Source organism: Manis javanica, chromosome 11, assembly GCF_040802235.1.
Source record: "Manis javanica isolate MJ-LG chromosome 11, MJ_LKY, whole genome shotgun sequence".
NCBI classification, from domain to species: domain Eukaryota; kingdom Metazoa; phylum Chordata; class Mammalia; order Pholidota; family Manidae; genus Manis; species Manis javanica.
In genome coordinates, this window is record NC_133166.1 from 63,651,969 (window position 1) to 63,667,765 (window position 15,797).

A 15,797-nucleotide genomic window follows, 5' to 3' on the forward strand; every position below is an offset into this window, starting at 1 on the left:
GGGCCTCACAGCAATCAGGGGGTCCTGCTTGCTCCTCCTGGGGGCAGAAGGACCAGCCTCTGAAGACGAGGGAGGGAGGATGTGGCCCCTGAGAGAAGCTGCTCAGCACTGAGCTGGTTCTAGGCTGAGCCCATGGGGAGGCAGCAGAACAAGGTATCTTCATGGTGAGAAGTAGGAGTCCAGTATTTACCTACCTCCAGCCACCCACTGAGCCTAAGCAGTGGGGGAGGAAAGGGAGGCGGCGCAGTGTGTGCCAAGAGCGCCAGACCAAGAGCTGTCGTGTGCAGCTCCCCCATGGTCTGCCCATAACTTAAAGTGATTATTTCATGTCACAGAGTCTCTTCTGCACCTGGGAGTCTGGAATGGTGAGAGCCAGTAAGGGTGGTGTCACTGCCTCAGATCAACCCTCCTGCCTTAATGACCACTGGGACCTTCCCTTAGGGTGTCGGGTGGGAAGGAGAGGAGAGAATGATGGGGGCATGTCTGTGCTCAAATGTCAGCTAGTCGCGAAGGCACAGAGATAGAAGGAATTCTAGCAAACGGATGCTTCTGGCTCCTCCAAGAAGAGGGAAGATAGCCTTCTAATCTCAACCTTCATTAATGGTCATCTTGCTTTAAACCCTGTGACTGTGTCTCTAATTTAGATAACAAAGGAAAATTCCCCCAGGTTCTGTGGCCCACCAAACTGGTCAGAATAATAAGTCAAGACTTTCTGGTACTGAGTCCAAAGATCCAGCTGCAGGGGCATCTATGTCCACCTCCTTCCACCTGCAGCCTCTCCAGCAAGGACCATCATTCAGGCTCTGGGGACTGACTGCCCACTGCCCCCAGGACAGCAGGTCCATTCAGCCTTGGGTGCAGCCTATGTCCCTTTCCTGCAGGTCTGGCCCCCACTCCTGGTTCTAACCCTCAGGGCCCTTCCCCAGGACAGCCCCAAAGAGTTTGCAGACAGCTGCTCCACCTCTCTGAGTCTTCCATTCTGTTCCATAAGTGGTTGCAGCTCCCACCTGTTTTTCAGGGGCCTCAAGTTTTACAAGCCTGTTATGGGCCAGGTAGGTGACAGGGATGGGATGGCTGGTGGTGCTGGGTCCTGGGCAAAGCCAGCATGTTGCTTTCCAACTAGATGATCCTGATGGGCCAGGTGGAGAATCAGCAGGGGCCTGTGGCCTGGGTGTGGGCCAGTACCCTCCTCAGTAAGACAGCCACTGGAAGCAGGAGGCCTGCAACTCAGGCTAAACTTCCAAAAGATAGCACTGACCTCTAGGTCCACCTCACCCCTACCTCTGGTCACTGCCTGAGATATCCCTTCTTTCCATCTGGCCACTGCCAAGATATAGTCAAGCACCAGCTCCTCCAGGCAGCCCTCCAGGCCTGTGACAAGCTTATAGACCCCTTTGTCCCCTGCTCAGCCTCTCCAACTACTGCCCGTGTTTCTGGGTAGTATATAATCAAGCCCTGAATGTCCATCTCCTCCCATAGAATGTTAGTTCTCTGAGGTTTGGGACCTCATATCATTTGTCCCTTCTTAGTCCAGGGCTTAGCCCAGGACAGGGCAGGTATAAGAAGTTGCTAAAGAATAAGTGAAAAAGTTCTCACAAACACTGCTGAGCTCTCACTTTGTGCCACTACCTTTGTGTGCCAGCACCCCATCCTGTACATGCAGGAAATATTTGTTGAACAAATAAATGAATTCTGCTTGATAATGAGGAGAGAGGTGGATCAGATATGTGAAGAAGAGGCATGTGGTAAATAATGCCACCATTAACAGCTGATAGCTGCAGTCGGGGGAGGGGCTGAGGTCACTGAGGGAGAGGGCATGGAAGGCCAAGACACACACTGGAAGATTCTCCATGAAGGGCACAAGAGGGGGGACACAGATGGGCAGGGAGGCAGAAGAAGCAAAGAGATAGGATTCAGAGCGGGGGTCTAGAATTTCAGTGTCCAGTAAACTCAGTCCACGGTCTGCTGGGAACCAGCCCTGCACCCACTGGACTCCCACACCATGGCAGAGAAAAGGCCGTGGAGAGGCTCCGGGCTTGCCCAGCCTCAAGGCTGGCCTCTCTAGGCCAGTGGCACCCAGCGCTAGTGTGAGCCTGGGTGGCCACAGAGTCCCTGGTCCACGCCACTTGCCTGTGGTTCCAACTTCCCCCCACCCTCCCTGGGCCAGCTCCCAAATGGACTCAGGACTGGGCTATGCTGACACCTCCCATAGAGGGGGAAGGGAGCCCTGGGAGGGCTTTGTCTCAGGCTGTGGGGCCCAAGGCAATGTAGTCCTGACCTGCAGTGGCCCAGAGGAATGTCTTGATCTGCAAATAAACCACCAGCTACCCAGAGGAATCAAGTAATGTGCACACATGAGACATCAGGAGCCATCAACGCCTGCCTCGGAGAAGGGACGTAAGCAACAGTGGCTGTGATGGAATCACACGCCCTTCACACAAACCTAAGTAAATATTTCTCATTGACAACTTTTGTTGAAGTGGAAGCATTCAGTTCAAGGTCATATTCTTAATCAGAAGCTACAGAAGGCCCTTCAACCTCTGCCTGACCCCCGCCAAGGAGGAGGCCTGCACCTCTCCCAGGAGTCACTGATCTGCTGCTGGACAGCCCTGACTGTTGCATTTTGAGAAATGCAAGGAATGGGAAACCTTTCTTCATTCCCTTTACCTCTGGTCATTTATTCTGGTTCAACCCAATAGCATTATTCTAATCTAGTCTAACCTTTTTGGGACATGAAAGCCCTAGAGACATTTTCAAAGGTGACTGTGAGCCTTTTAAATGACTGATTTAAAGAGAAAATAACTTCTGAAGACATTTGGTGGGAGAGTGCTGGAGGCCTCATTGTGCATATTCCTTCTGTGTGCACCGCTGTGCCCCTTGAGCATGTGGCACAAGCCTGCAGTTGTGGACAGGTGTGGGGACCACATGTGCCATTGCCTGTGGATGGCTCTGTGGGGTGTGTATGCTTGTGTGTCTAAGTGCAGGCGCGCAAGTGGTGTGTGTGTGTGTGTGTGTGTGTGTGTGTGTGTGTGTGTGTGTGTGTGAGAGAGAGAGAGAGAGAGAGAGAGCATGACCCTGCAGACACTCCTGGGTGAGTAGGGACATGGGTGGTATGTGTGTGTGTTGTGCATAGGCCCATGCATGTGGAGTGTATCTAAGGGGTCTGAGTAATTTTATCCTCCATGGTTTTGATTACATCTATTTTTCTTCCAAACATCTGCTTTGTTGGGGACATGCCGCTCACTCTGTTCTCGGGTGAGCCGGCCTCACACACCCTGTGGCAGAGTGCACAGTGCCGATGTAATCTCCTTAAACAAAACAGGCCAGCATGAGGCCCTTTCATGCTATTTAAAGGACACTGACTAAACCCACTGCTGTCCAAACAGTCGAGTGGGGGCAGGGTGGAGGTTAAAGGTTAGCCATTGATCATGTCCCCAGCCCACCTCATCTGCCACTGGGCTTCCAAAGCTCAGCCTGGAATTTAGCTCCAGGCCCAATAAATAATGCCGAAGGGGCAGCAGCAACTGGGGTGACATTTCAGCAAACATGCATGTGGTCCATCTGTGTGTACTGAGTAAAGACAGACAGACAGGGTCTCTGCCCTCAAGTAGCTGCCAATCTGCAGAGAAGAGTTGGGGATGGAAGCACAGGTGCTGGGCCAGCCGCTCTCAAGGTGATGTAGGTGCCCCGACTCACCGATGAACACCAACTGAAGCCCTAAAAATGCTTCTCAAACAAAGGACATCTGAGAAACTGCCACAGACCAGGAGGCTAAAGGGACATGAGGACGAAATGTACTGTGGCATGCTGGATTGGGTCCTGAAACAGTAACAGGACATTTGGGAAACGCTAGTGACATCTGAATAAGATCTGGAGTTTAGTTAACGGTAATGTTAAAAAAAAAAAAAAGTGGGCAAGATATTTGAACAGACACTTCATCCAAGAAGATATACAGGTGGCAAATACCGACATTATCCAGTGTGGAAATGCAAACTAAAAGCCCAGTGAGCTATCACTACACACCTGTCAGAATGGAAGTTAAATAATTGGAAATAAAAAGCCTGACGATGCCAAGCCGTGCTGAGGATGTGGAGCAATGGGCCCTGTCACACACTGCAGTGGGAAAACACTGCGGTGAGGCCATGCAATCCAACAGAGGCTCGCTGCGGGACCCGGCAATCCCGGTGCCAGGCATTCACCCTAAAGAAACACACTTCTCTTCAGGGAGAAAAAACACCAAACCTGCATGCAAACATTTCTAGCAGCTTTGTTCATAATTGTCCCAAACTGGAAACAACCCGAATGTCCTGTGACAGGTGAGTGGGTTAGCCAACACGGCCATGCAGCCAGGGTGCCACCCGGAGATAAAGGAAAGGGACTACTCACACAAGCCATGACACGGCGAGCTCTCAAAAGCAGCGTATGGTCTGTACAAGAAGCCAGTCTCACACTGACATGGCGTGTGACTCTGCTTATTTACCCTGTGATATTCTGAGAAAGACAACAACAGTATGGGGACAGAAAACAGATTGCTGGTGCAGAGGGAGGGGGAGGAGAGGGCTTGACCATAGAGGGAGTGTGGGACTCTCCTGTGTCCCAATTTTGGTGGTGAGCACATGAATCTATACCACGAGTGCATTAAAATGCATAAAACTATCCATCCCCCTAAATTTAAATTTTACAGCATGCTCTTTTAAAAATAAATGTAAACTATAGAGGAAACACAAAACTGTGTCTAAATATACTGAAGATAAACTAAGAAAGTAAGAATTTGTATGTCTTCACCCAGAAATACCATTTCTAGAAATTTATCCCAAAGAAATAATTATGGTTGGACACAAAGAATTAGCTAGAGAGAAAGTTCATGAGAGCATTATTATCTAGAAAAACTGAAAATAACAAAAAGATCTAGTAAGAGGAGATGGGTTAAATAAAGGATAATATTTCCATAAATGGAAGATCTTCCCTGATATTCTTTATTCTGTAGACTGTTTCTTTCTTAGCATTTAACATATATTGTTATATATTTTGTCATGTTCCCCTTCTGTTTATTGTCTCTCTCTCTCCCTTCCACAAAATAGAATATGTTGGAATGTATTTGTTTTGTTTATCCCGATTGTCTAATGCCTAGTAGTGTGGCTGGCACATAGTAGGTGTTCAGTAAACATTTGGGAACAAATGTATGAAACTAATGTTACAGAATAGTATTTTGGTACCTGGAAAGATGTTCATGTTCTATCAAGTAAATCTCATCTTGAAAAAAAGCAGGGGTGGTGTATCTGTCCTTGGAAAATATCAGAAGCTTGAGGTGGGAATATGGGAATATGGATTGATTTTATTCCTTTTTTTCTGGTCTGAATTAATTTTCTATTTGTCCTATCCTGAACATGAATTACCTTTATTATTTAAAACACTTTGAAAGCAGTAATTAGAATCCTGATGATGCATGCTTTGGTAGGGTGCTGGACTCTGCTGTGCACTTTTGGGAGGCAGGAGATAAGCACCACTTGGAGGCGGGTTGAGGAAGGGTAGGGAAGTCTCAGAGAAAAACCTCCTTTGCCGTGGGGGTTGGCCACAATTCTAATGAACTGGGCATCCTGTGACTCTGAGGCCTTTTGGATACTCCAAAGCTCGGAGTTAAAGTTCAGACCTGGTAGGTTCTTCTGCCTTCAGGCTCACTACCCTCAAATACCTCCAGAGAGGGTGTCTAAGACACCCACATCTGCTCACTCTGTGACCCCCTCTAAAGGCTTACACTGGCTCCCAGAGGCCTCACTAGGATCACCAGATAAAAATAAAATACATGGTGCTCAGTCACATCAGAATTTCAGAGAGACTGTGAATAACTTTGTAGTATAGTCCCAAATACTGCATGGGAAATACTTATGCTAAAAATTATCCACTGTTTGAAATTCAAATGCCACTGAACTCCCTGGCTATGTTGTTAGTTTTTTGCTAAATCTGCCAGGTTCACAAACCAGGCTTCCCGCTGCATCCAGGGTTCCCCAGGCAGGCATGGCCCCACCCATCTTGTAGACTTACCTCTACCCACACCTGCCTCTCTGCTCGCTTCCCACCCACAGACCTGCTCGCACCCCCTTGTGCGCTGCCCAGGCAGCCGCAGGCTTCCGCGTTTCTGTGTGTGCCCTGCCTCCTAACTGTATCTCCTCATCCCTTCATTCACCCCGCTAACTGCCACTATCACCTGTATACCTTTCCCTGGAACTTTTGGGGTTTTTTTTCTCATTACACATAGTGTCTATGTTCTACATGGAAAATAAAAAGAAATCAAGACAAAGCGAGAGAAGAAACTGTAGCACATGCACAAGGGGACACATTTTTTTGATAAAAAGTTTTTTTTTTAAACCTAACACTCTAAACACTCTATCCTGTGCATCTTTCCATGCTGTTCTATATTCTTCTAGCACATCATTTTTAATGGCTTCATAGTATTCTACTGCATGGTCAAACTATCTTCTATTGTTGGGCACACAGGTTTCTGATTGTTGGAAATTATAACAGGCCTGTGATAAACATTCTTGTAGTTAAATCCCTCAATATGTTCATGATGATTCCCTTAGAAGAAGCTCCAAGAATTAGAAATACTCAATTAGATCATATTCACATTTGAAGGCCTCCAATAAACACAGCCAACTGTCTTCCAGAAACGTGACAATTTCCTCAGCTGCCAGCAGTGGGCCACTTGTTTCAGGGCCAGTACCATGCATTATAGTGTTTTAAAAATCTTTGCCAGTGTGATGGTGAAAGGGAATCTTGTTTGAATTTACAGCTTTTTGTTGTCATTACTAGTGAAGTTAAGTTCTGTATTTGTTGGGTTTCTTCTTTTGTGAATTCTTCTACTGGGCTTCCAAGGTTCAGTGCAAGGGCAACCCCTCCCTGACTCCAGGGCTGGGCTCACCTCTGAAGCACTGAATTCCCTGCTTTGGAGTGCTCCTTCCAGGCCTTCCACCCACTAGACTGTGAGCAGCTCAGTGCAGGGCCTGACACATGGCTGCATCCTCAGCCGGGCCTGGGTTCCTTCTGCCTTTGGCAGCACTGGGGAACCTCTGTATGTTCTGCTGAGAGTGACAGGGTTCCTGGAGAAAGGGACCCAGGCCACAGGGCTGGGCTGCAGACTGAGGAGGGCCTCATTCCCTCAGCCCACACTGCCGTATGGGGTGGCTGTGGCATGGGGGCGGGAGCCAGCCTTGCCATGTGAGGGAGCTCAAAGAAAAGGGCTAACCACAGGACAGGGCATGAAGAACCAAACATGGCCCTGGACAAAACTTTTGGCCTGTTTCCTCAGTTCAACAAGTATTGCCCAAATCCCTGCCAGGGGCTAGGGAAGAAGGGGTTATGGAGGAGGCACAACCCCTATGAGCAGCCAAGACTGAGTTGGAGCCACAGGATCCTGGGCTGCTCTGTTCATCCACTGGGAGGGTTCCTTGGGTCCTACCTGAAGTGTGGGGCCCCGCTTCCGCTGACCAGGATCATGACTGCAGATGCTCACAGTGGCCACCAGAAGGCACTGCAGTCCCAATTACGTTCCTCAAAGCTGGAGATTGTCCCCAGAGCCCCAGTCCCCAAAGAAGTTTCTAGAAGTTTGGTTGAAGACCCACATCCTACCTGGGAGAGTTTGCCAAGCAAGCAGTTCAGCCCTACTATGTGTCAGCCCCTGTACTAGCACTCCAAGGGACACGAATGAGGGGGGTCCCTGCCCTTCCCCACAGAGCTCTTTCCTCCTCCAGTTCTGAGGGTTTTATGTCCTTGACTCATTTCAATCCCCTCAAAGTTCTCCCTTAGTGGCTCTCATGAGCATCCTCATTTTATAGATGGTCAAACTGTAAAGACAGGCTTAACTTGAATGCCTTTTATTCCCTAAAGTCACCTCCCTCCGTGGAGACCCTGGGAAATCCGTGGCCCTCCAGCTACTTGCAAGTAAGTTGTGCAAATGAGCCCCCCCACCCTTGCCCCAGGCTCCCTGGAGTTTTGCCCAGTTGCTTTTCTGTATAGCTGGCAGATTTGTTGCTAGCTCCTCTGTGGGTTCTTTTGAGGTAGCCATCAGCAGAGGCAGGGGCTGCAGTCCCCTTCTCCCTTATTCCACCCTCAGACAGAAACTCACTCGGTTCTTCCCACATGGTGGAGTGGGGGTCTTTCTCTGGTCCAGAGGATAGAGAGGGCTTCCTAGAGCCAACAAAGGAAAAGGAAGGAACCTTGAGCTCTCACTAAAAACCAGCAACTGCTTTGTGCTTTACCCAGTTCTAGAACATCTTTCATGCCCCCACTGCTGCTATGGTTATTGACTCTACAACAACTAAATAAAACATCTCCATTTTATAGCCCCATAAACTGAGGTCAGAGGGAGTAAATGACTTGTCTAAGAATATACAAGGAGGCAGAGCTAAGGTTTGAACACCAAACTTGGGGCATTTTCTCTGGACCCTCCTGGGGTGAGTGTGCTGTGTGGCACCCAGGGGACAGGGTCAAGGAGGAAGGGAAAAAGGCTGTAAGTCACAGGAGAGTGGCTCCTCTTAGATGCCTCTAAATCAGTCCCATCGCACCCCACCTTCAGTGCTGATCCTGAGAGAACTTCACTGAACATCTGGGGCCACAAATGTGGACCAAAGCCTTTTCTCAGGACCCTGTTTTCAGGCTTCCTCCATGCCCCAGCTTACTCCCAACAATTCTTTGTTTTCTGCTCAGCACTGTGTCTTGGTTTGCATTCATTCTCCAACTAAACACTGAAGTCTTTAGAGGTAAAGAGGCATATGTCTGTGCCATACTCTGAAACAGTTTAGAAGGAAATCACATGTGTATGGGTACATGCATATAAATCAGTACATGCATGTACATAGAGAGAGAGAGCATGTCAGAGAGATTAAGAATGATAATGCAAATATGCTAAACTGTTAACATTTGGGGGCTTGACATAAAGGGGATCTGGGAATTTTTTGTACTTGTAACTTTTCTCTAGGTCTGAAATTAGGTCAAAATAAAAAGTTTTAAAAAGAAGAAGAGTGTGGATAATACTGTAGTGCATATTTGAAAGTTGCCAAGAAAGTGCATCTCAAAAGTTCTCATCACAAGAAAAAACATTTTTTAGTAACTATGTAAGGTGAAGGATGTTAACTAGACTTACTGTGGTGATCACAGTGTACACAAATAGCAAATCATTATGGTGTACACCTGAAACTAATACACTGTTGTATGTCAGTTGTTTAATTTAAAAAATTTTTTTAATTTGAAAAATTATGATAAAAAAAGAAATATGTGGACAAATGGGATGAAGCCACCTTTTGCAGGAATCTCTGTTCTGAAGCCAGTGTTTGTAACCATTTGAAAAGGACCTGCGCTAGAGTATAGCTGACTACCACCTGACTGCTCACAACCGTCACAGCGCCTGCAAACAGGCTTGCACACTGTAATCAAAATCACAGGGCAGATGCCAGCTCTGGGAATGAAGCTTGCTTCTCCAGCCTTTTGGAACCCATCACTTCCACAGAAGCAACTGGTGACCCAATTTAGAGCCCATAGTCCCTTATTAGGTCCTCCAAAGCCTGTAAAAGGCAGGCTTTTGTTAGCTGAGGTCAACTACCCTTGGAACTTAAAAGAAGTACTTGTAATTTCAGCCTTGTACAATTAGCCCAGTGAGTGAGGTTTCCTTGTATCCAAAAGAAAAGAGATTAAAAAGAAAGCCCACAATTCACATATAAATCAAGTACAAAAATCAAATGAATAATCATATCTGACTTGATTGTTTATAGTTCATGATGCGTGATCAAAACCAAAAGTTTCTGTGATATGACTGCCCTTGCACTGTTCAGCATGTAAGAATTTATTCGCTATTAAGAACTTGTTTGTTATGCTTCAGAAGATTGGAGACTGTTGAGAATTAGGCTTGGGGTTGATTAATGATTGTGCATTGAGTCCCCTATACAGAATTTTATTGTTGTTAACAACCATTTGATCAATAAATATGAGAGATGCCCTCTCAAAAATAAATAAATAAATAAATAAATAAAGCCCACAGATTAGCTAAAACACAGGAGCAACCCAAGTGTCCCTGGTGGATGAACAGTCAAGAAAACTGGTCTACACCTACAGAGGAATATTATTCAGCCTTAAAAAAGAAGGAAATTCTAATACATGCTACAACATGCATGAACCTTGAGAACATCAGGCTAAGTGAAATAAGCCAGTCACAAAAGGACAAATACTGTATGGCTATACTCACATAAAGTCCCTAAAGTGGTCAAGTTCACAGAGACAGAGGGTAGAGTGGTGGCTGCCAAGGGCTGGGAAGAGGATGGGGAGTTCATGTTTAATGGATACAGAGTTTTACAAGGTCAAAAGAGTTATGGAGATGGACAGTGGTGATGGTTGGACAACATTATTCATGCAGTTAAAACTACTGAACTATATACTTAAAAATAGTTAAGGTGGTATACTTTATGTTACGCGTATTTTAACACAACTTCTAAAAAATTGGAAAAAACGAAGCAAGCCCTCTAGCCAGGGGCTTTCCAGGCCTCCATCCTGCCTTCGGCACCCTGCCCACTCCGTCCGGGTCAGGTGGCCTCCATCTCCCAGCCTTTGCTCTTGCCCTCTCCTAACACTGTGCCTTGGTATGTACCTATTCGTGTGCTCATTCCTTGGCTCACTCATTCGTTCATTCATAGAACACCTCCCCAGAGCCTCCCCTAAGTCACAGCCTCACGGAGCGGACAGACAAATTGCAGTGCAATCAAGTGTTATGGGGCACAATGGGCAATAGCACTGTGTCCCAGGGACAGTGAGGTCCCCAAGGAGGACTGGTCATTCTGCTTAAAAAGTCAAGGGAGGCTTCAGTGATGATTGGCCTTGAACTGAGCATTGAAAACCAATAAGGTCTTGGCAAAGCATTTTACATTTTATGCTAAAACAGGACCCCCAACTACTCAAACTCTGCTGGCCCTAAATTACCAAGTGAGAAGCCTTAGACAGAGGCCTTCCACCAGGGCTGGTGACAATAATAAAAAAGAAAACAATAAAATAATCCCTTGTGTGAGCAGTACAGACCCATGCACTATCTCTTTTGATCCTCCCCAAACCCCAGGAGGTCAGTGTTGTCAGCCTAATTTTACAGATTAAGAAACTGAGGTCTAGAGAAGTTTAATAACTTGGCTCAAGATCATATAGCTAGGAAGGGGCAGAGCTGGGATTTGAACCTGGATGGTCCAGCTCCAAGCCTGGTATCCTGCCTATTGCCTCTCAAGGCAGTGATGTATCTCTTTTTTATGTACACTGGCTCTTGGAGGGAGTGCATGCAGGCTTCGTCTTGTCACCAGGACACACAGTTGAACCATATGAGCAGTTTCCATCTCAGGACCAATCTAAACTGAGCTTTATGAGGAGCTCCATTTATGAACTAACACATGAACATCACCTCCTAATGATCACTGGGGTTGGTTGGGGTTAGTGGGGGGCAAGTCTTGACCTCATTCAGGGACTCCAGCTGCCCTGTTAGCCACTCTCTTCAAGGAGACTGGAAGTTTCTGAGACACTGCTTTCCAGGCCCAGCCCAGGTCTTATCCCCAAGCTCTGTCTCAGGTGGCTGGAGGAGATCCCGGCCCCTTGCAGGGGAAGGAGAGCTACCTGGGCTGGGCCTTCTGAGAAGCAGAATTAGCCTCCCATACTCTCCTTGTGCCCCAACAATAAGCCTCAGGGTGCAGGGACCACATTGGGCCCCCCTCACATTATAGGCTGGATGTGCAGACACTGATCAATCACATCCTGTCCATGGGACTGCATTTCCCAGTTTCATATTAGCCCTGTGGTGCCTCTGCCCATTGCCTCTCTGCCGCCTCCAAACTGGGCAGCCTTGGGCAAGTCCCTGAACATATCTCACCTAATTCGTCTGAGCCACATTCCTCCTCTGTAGCCGGGAGAGGCCTGCATTCCCCCAGAGACACTGTAATTGTACTATGGACCCAAAGAGCACCAGCTATGTGCTGGGCAAAGTTCCAGGTGGTGGAAATACAAACCCAATAAAGCACAGCCCCTTCCTTCAAAGGGCCCACCTCATGAGGGGGATGGGGACTGCGACTGTGGGCAGAACTGGGGCATCCAGGCCAGCCCTGGGGGAAAGAGTATTTTCAGGGCCGACTCCAGAGTTCTGTACAGGAAGGGCTTTGAGGCGGCACTCTGGCCAGAGGGGTGCGATGAAGCCATGCTTAGCTAGCACTACATAAGACAAGGAAATGACAGTTTCCTCCATCCAAGAAATGGAGGGACGCTGAATATTACTGAAGAGGCACCTAAGCCGCCCCATGGCTCTGCCACTGAAGAGTGTCCTTGGCCTCTATGTGACTCAGTTTCCTCACCTGTAAAGTGAGGCTGATGATATCCACATCCCAGAATGTTTGAGAGACCTGAATGAAGCCGTGTGCATGAACGCCTGCCCTGCCCAACACACGGCACACTACCAGTGCGAAGCCTCCATGATGCATTAGTAAGTTATCATCTGGGAGCCAGTTAGGCTGGGGCAGCTACAGGAGCAAAGCAAAGTCACTCAACCTACAGATGTCTCATCCCACCCACCCTTCCCTCCACAGGTGCACACTCTATCGCTCAGGTTTCCCCAGTTCCAGCTGCCCAGAATGGAATTTACAAACCTCTGTCCAAAGTAGCCCCCAGGGTCCCCTTCCAATCAGGGCCCATTTCACATATGTATAACAAAGCCTGCAAATGGGCCGAAACATTTCAAATCATTATAAAAATAAAACGTGAAATTAATTTCACTATATATATATTTTTAACTTTCAGTTATTTTAAAGATATATATAAATACATTTTAACCTAAGTTAGGTTGTATCACCATGAAATGAGAATTGTCATTTTAATCATTGCATTGAACAGAGTGGCTCACAACCATTTGACAGAGTTCAGGTCAGTTGGGAACTGCTTATAATAACCTCGCTCCTACTTATATTCTTGGTGCCAACCTGGACAACAGTCTGATGCAGGCAGACTGATATTTAACTAACTGCTCAAGGAGAATTTTCTTGGTAAGGGCATCCGTTCCCCCTGATATATCATACCACCTGAAAGGTATTAGGGGGCGCAGAGTGGCAAGAGGGGCCATTCCAGAAAATACTGCTGCCGTCACCGCCACCACTGTCATAGAGACACTAACCTCAGAGATTCAGAGCCACGTCAGGGCCCTTTCCGCCTAGTGAGCCCAGGTCACCTTCCCAGGATAGTATCACCTCCTCCCTGTGGGTTCCTGGCAATGTCTTCCTCTGAGTTTCCTTAGTGGCCCCTAATAACTAAACTGTTTATCATAAAGCATCGCAAGAGTGGATTTATGGCAGCCTCTGCCATTAGAAGGTACCCTCGCCACGGGCAGAAAAGTGTCTTACCAAGTTTTGTTACCCTTGTCTGGCACTGCACAAATTCCTGTTGAACTGAATTAGTCTTGTCAAACAACTGAAAGTCTCAGCCTGGCAGAAAGGACACATCAGCCTGGAGACAATTTGCTTCCTTCACCAAATCAAGGGCTCTCTTCCCCCAAAGGTGTTCATTCTAACCTAAAGAATTGTTTACAAGCTAAAAAAGCAAGATTTTTCTCCCCTTGGATAAGAAGGGAAAAATGATGGCTGAATTGCAAGGCTGCCAAAGGTTTCTGAGGGTAAAAAGAATGGATAAGATTATTCAATCTTTGCTTTATAAAATTCCACCTTTATAACTATCAACTGGTTACAAATTCAAAATTTCTAGAACACAATTATATCTAAACTGTGAGAGTTTCCATCTAAATGGCTGGGATTTGGAGGAGGCAGCTTCCAAGTATTTTTCCCATCACATGTAGTAAGTATTTAAGCATAAATAATAGCCAATATTCCTATATTTACAATTAACATTTTTGTTGAAAATGATTCTTTCATTGACTCCTGCTCATCCAGACTGAAAAAAAAAAATCAAGTAAGTCTCTGCTTTAAAATGCATAGTGTGTACCTTCTACAGAGAAAAAGTCTGCAGAGCTTGTGTGACAAGCACAACTCTTTCAACCTGTGACTGTTTCTTGAGGGAATGCACCATTCCAAGAAACAGTGAGGATGCACTTTGTATAAAATGAAAACTGGCATCTGTGGCATCTCCTCTGAGGGGCTGAGTCTTGTGGGAATCATTAGGTGAAGCAAGGGTTGGGTGCATGCCTTCATGGAGGGAGCCGGCCCTGGCTGTCTACTAGCTCAGGCTCAGACAATGTGGACCCTCATGCCTGGTCCAGACACTGATGCTGAGCGAACGAGGGAGTTAGGTCAGTTCCTCCTTCTGCACCCATGGAGCTGCTCCCACATGTGGGTTGGGCTGGTCTGGTTCTGAGGGTGGCTCTGGCAGAAGGAGGGAGATAGTCCTGGGCAGTCAGGACCTGTGGTCATTATTTCAGTGAATGAGAACACAGTGTGCTGTTTACTGAAAACCCCTCTGAGCAGCACCCCACTGCACAGTGTACAGAGCTCTCTCACGTGCTTGGATTTGTATGATGGGCACACAGGTGTGAGGCCTCCAAGGTGGCAGGCATTAACTCCAAGGGCAGAGGAGCAGAGAGGAAAAAGGCCCCTTGGCTTCAGGAGATCTGGGCTCAAATTGTAGCAGGGATACTGGGCAGGGTCCTGGCCCTGTCTGGTTCTCACCTCTTTCATCCATAAATTGGGAATAGCAATACCTCCAGAGAGGTTTGAGTGCAAGAACCCAGTCCAGGCCCGGACCATTGACAATACCCTCCAGATGCTCCTTTAATCACAGATGGGCAAGCTGGGGCCCAGAGTGGGCACAGAACTTCTCTGACATGCCCCAAGCCAGACATTCTCTGTGCCCAGCCCTGTGGCCATGCAGAGATGAACACAACACAAACCCCACCCTGGGGGACCTCCTAGTCTGAAGTTTGGGGTCAGATGAACACAAAGAACAGACTTTAGGAAGGGAAAGGAGAATGATCTGCCCTAGCTCATGGTGCCTGGGTGCAGCAGCCTGGGGAGACATGGCCTGTAGGTTCTGAGGGGCCCGGGGTACCCTCCTTAGCTCCCCTACCCCCATGCTAGGCAGATGGCCAGCCTCTACCTACAGTATAGATTCAGTAGTAATTTTTCCTTTTCCAATTTGATGCCAACGCAGTCAACTGAAAATGCCTGTCAACGTTTCTGACCAGCCTGACCTAGGGCTCCAGCAAAATCCTATCAACAATAATAACTAATATTTATTAAGTACTTACTCTGTTTCAGGAACCTTTTTAAGCTCTTTGCCTGTATTATTTAATTATCACACCTCTCCTAAGAGGTAGATATTTCTTTTCCCACGTCACAGAGAAAGAAATTGAGGCAAACAAGTCAACCAGTTTGCCTTAGGGCCCTCAGCCATACAGGCTGAAATCTGTTTCTGGGTCCTGGCTACACAAGCCCCTCCAAACCAAAGTCGTCTGAAGCCTCAGGCAGCCTGTGAGCCAAGCTGTGGGCTGAACAGTTTCTACAAGATTCTAAGAACACTAGAAACTGTGCCTGTCACTTGCCTTTGGTTCCCCACTTGCCTGGAGACCAGTCTTCACCAGGCCTCTGGTTAACCACCTGGGCTGGAGGAGTGCAAGGCAGGAAGTGCTGGCCACACAAGGGGCTTTGGCGGCTCCCATTTCTCCTCTAGCAGTGACAGCTCCATCTCCACAGCCTCCTCCCCTCTGGTCACCGACTAGGGGCACAGAATCATGTCTAACCCCTGGAGCCCTAGCTTCTGGCAGCACCCTCAATGGACAGCACTTGGAGTGG

The 15,797-nt window shown here is 47.5% G+C and overlaps 1 protein-coding gene across 2 annotated transcripts in view; it reads right to left on the reverse strand.

The window, feature by feature from the left end:
• Nucleotides 1–15,797, reverse strand: part of ALX4 (ALX homeobox 4) — a 42,489-nt gene that overhangs the window by 13,426 nt on the left and 13,266 nt on the right. Inside the window, exon 1 of one of the 2 annotated variants that reach the window (XM_017656501.3) lies at nucleotides 4,387–6,072. The exons of the other annotated variant lie outside the window; for it this stretch is intronic. Coding sequence (XP_017511990.1) covers nucleotides 4,387–4,639 — 253 coding nt within the window. The 5' untranslated portion in view covers nucleotides 4,640–6,072. Of the gene's footprint in view, nucleotides 1–4,386; nucleotides 6,073–15,797 lie in introns of those variants that run through there. 2 annotated transcript variants of the gene reach the window in all.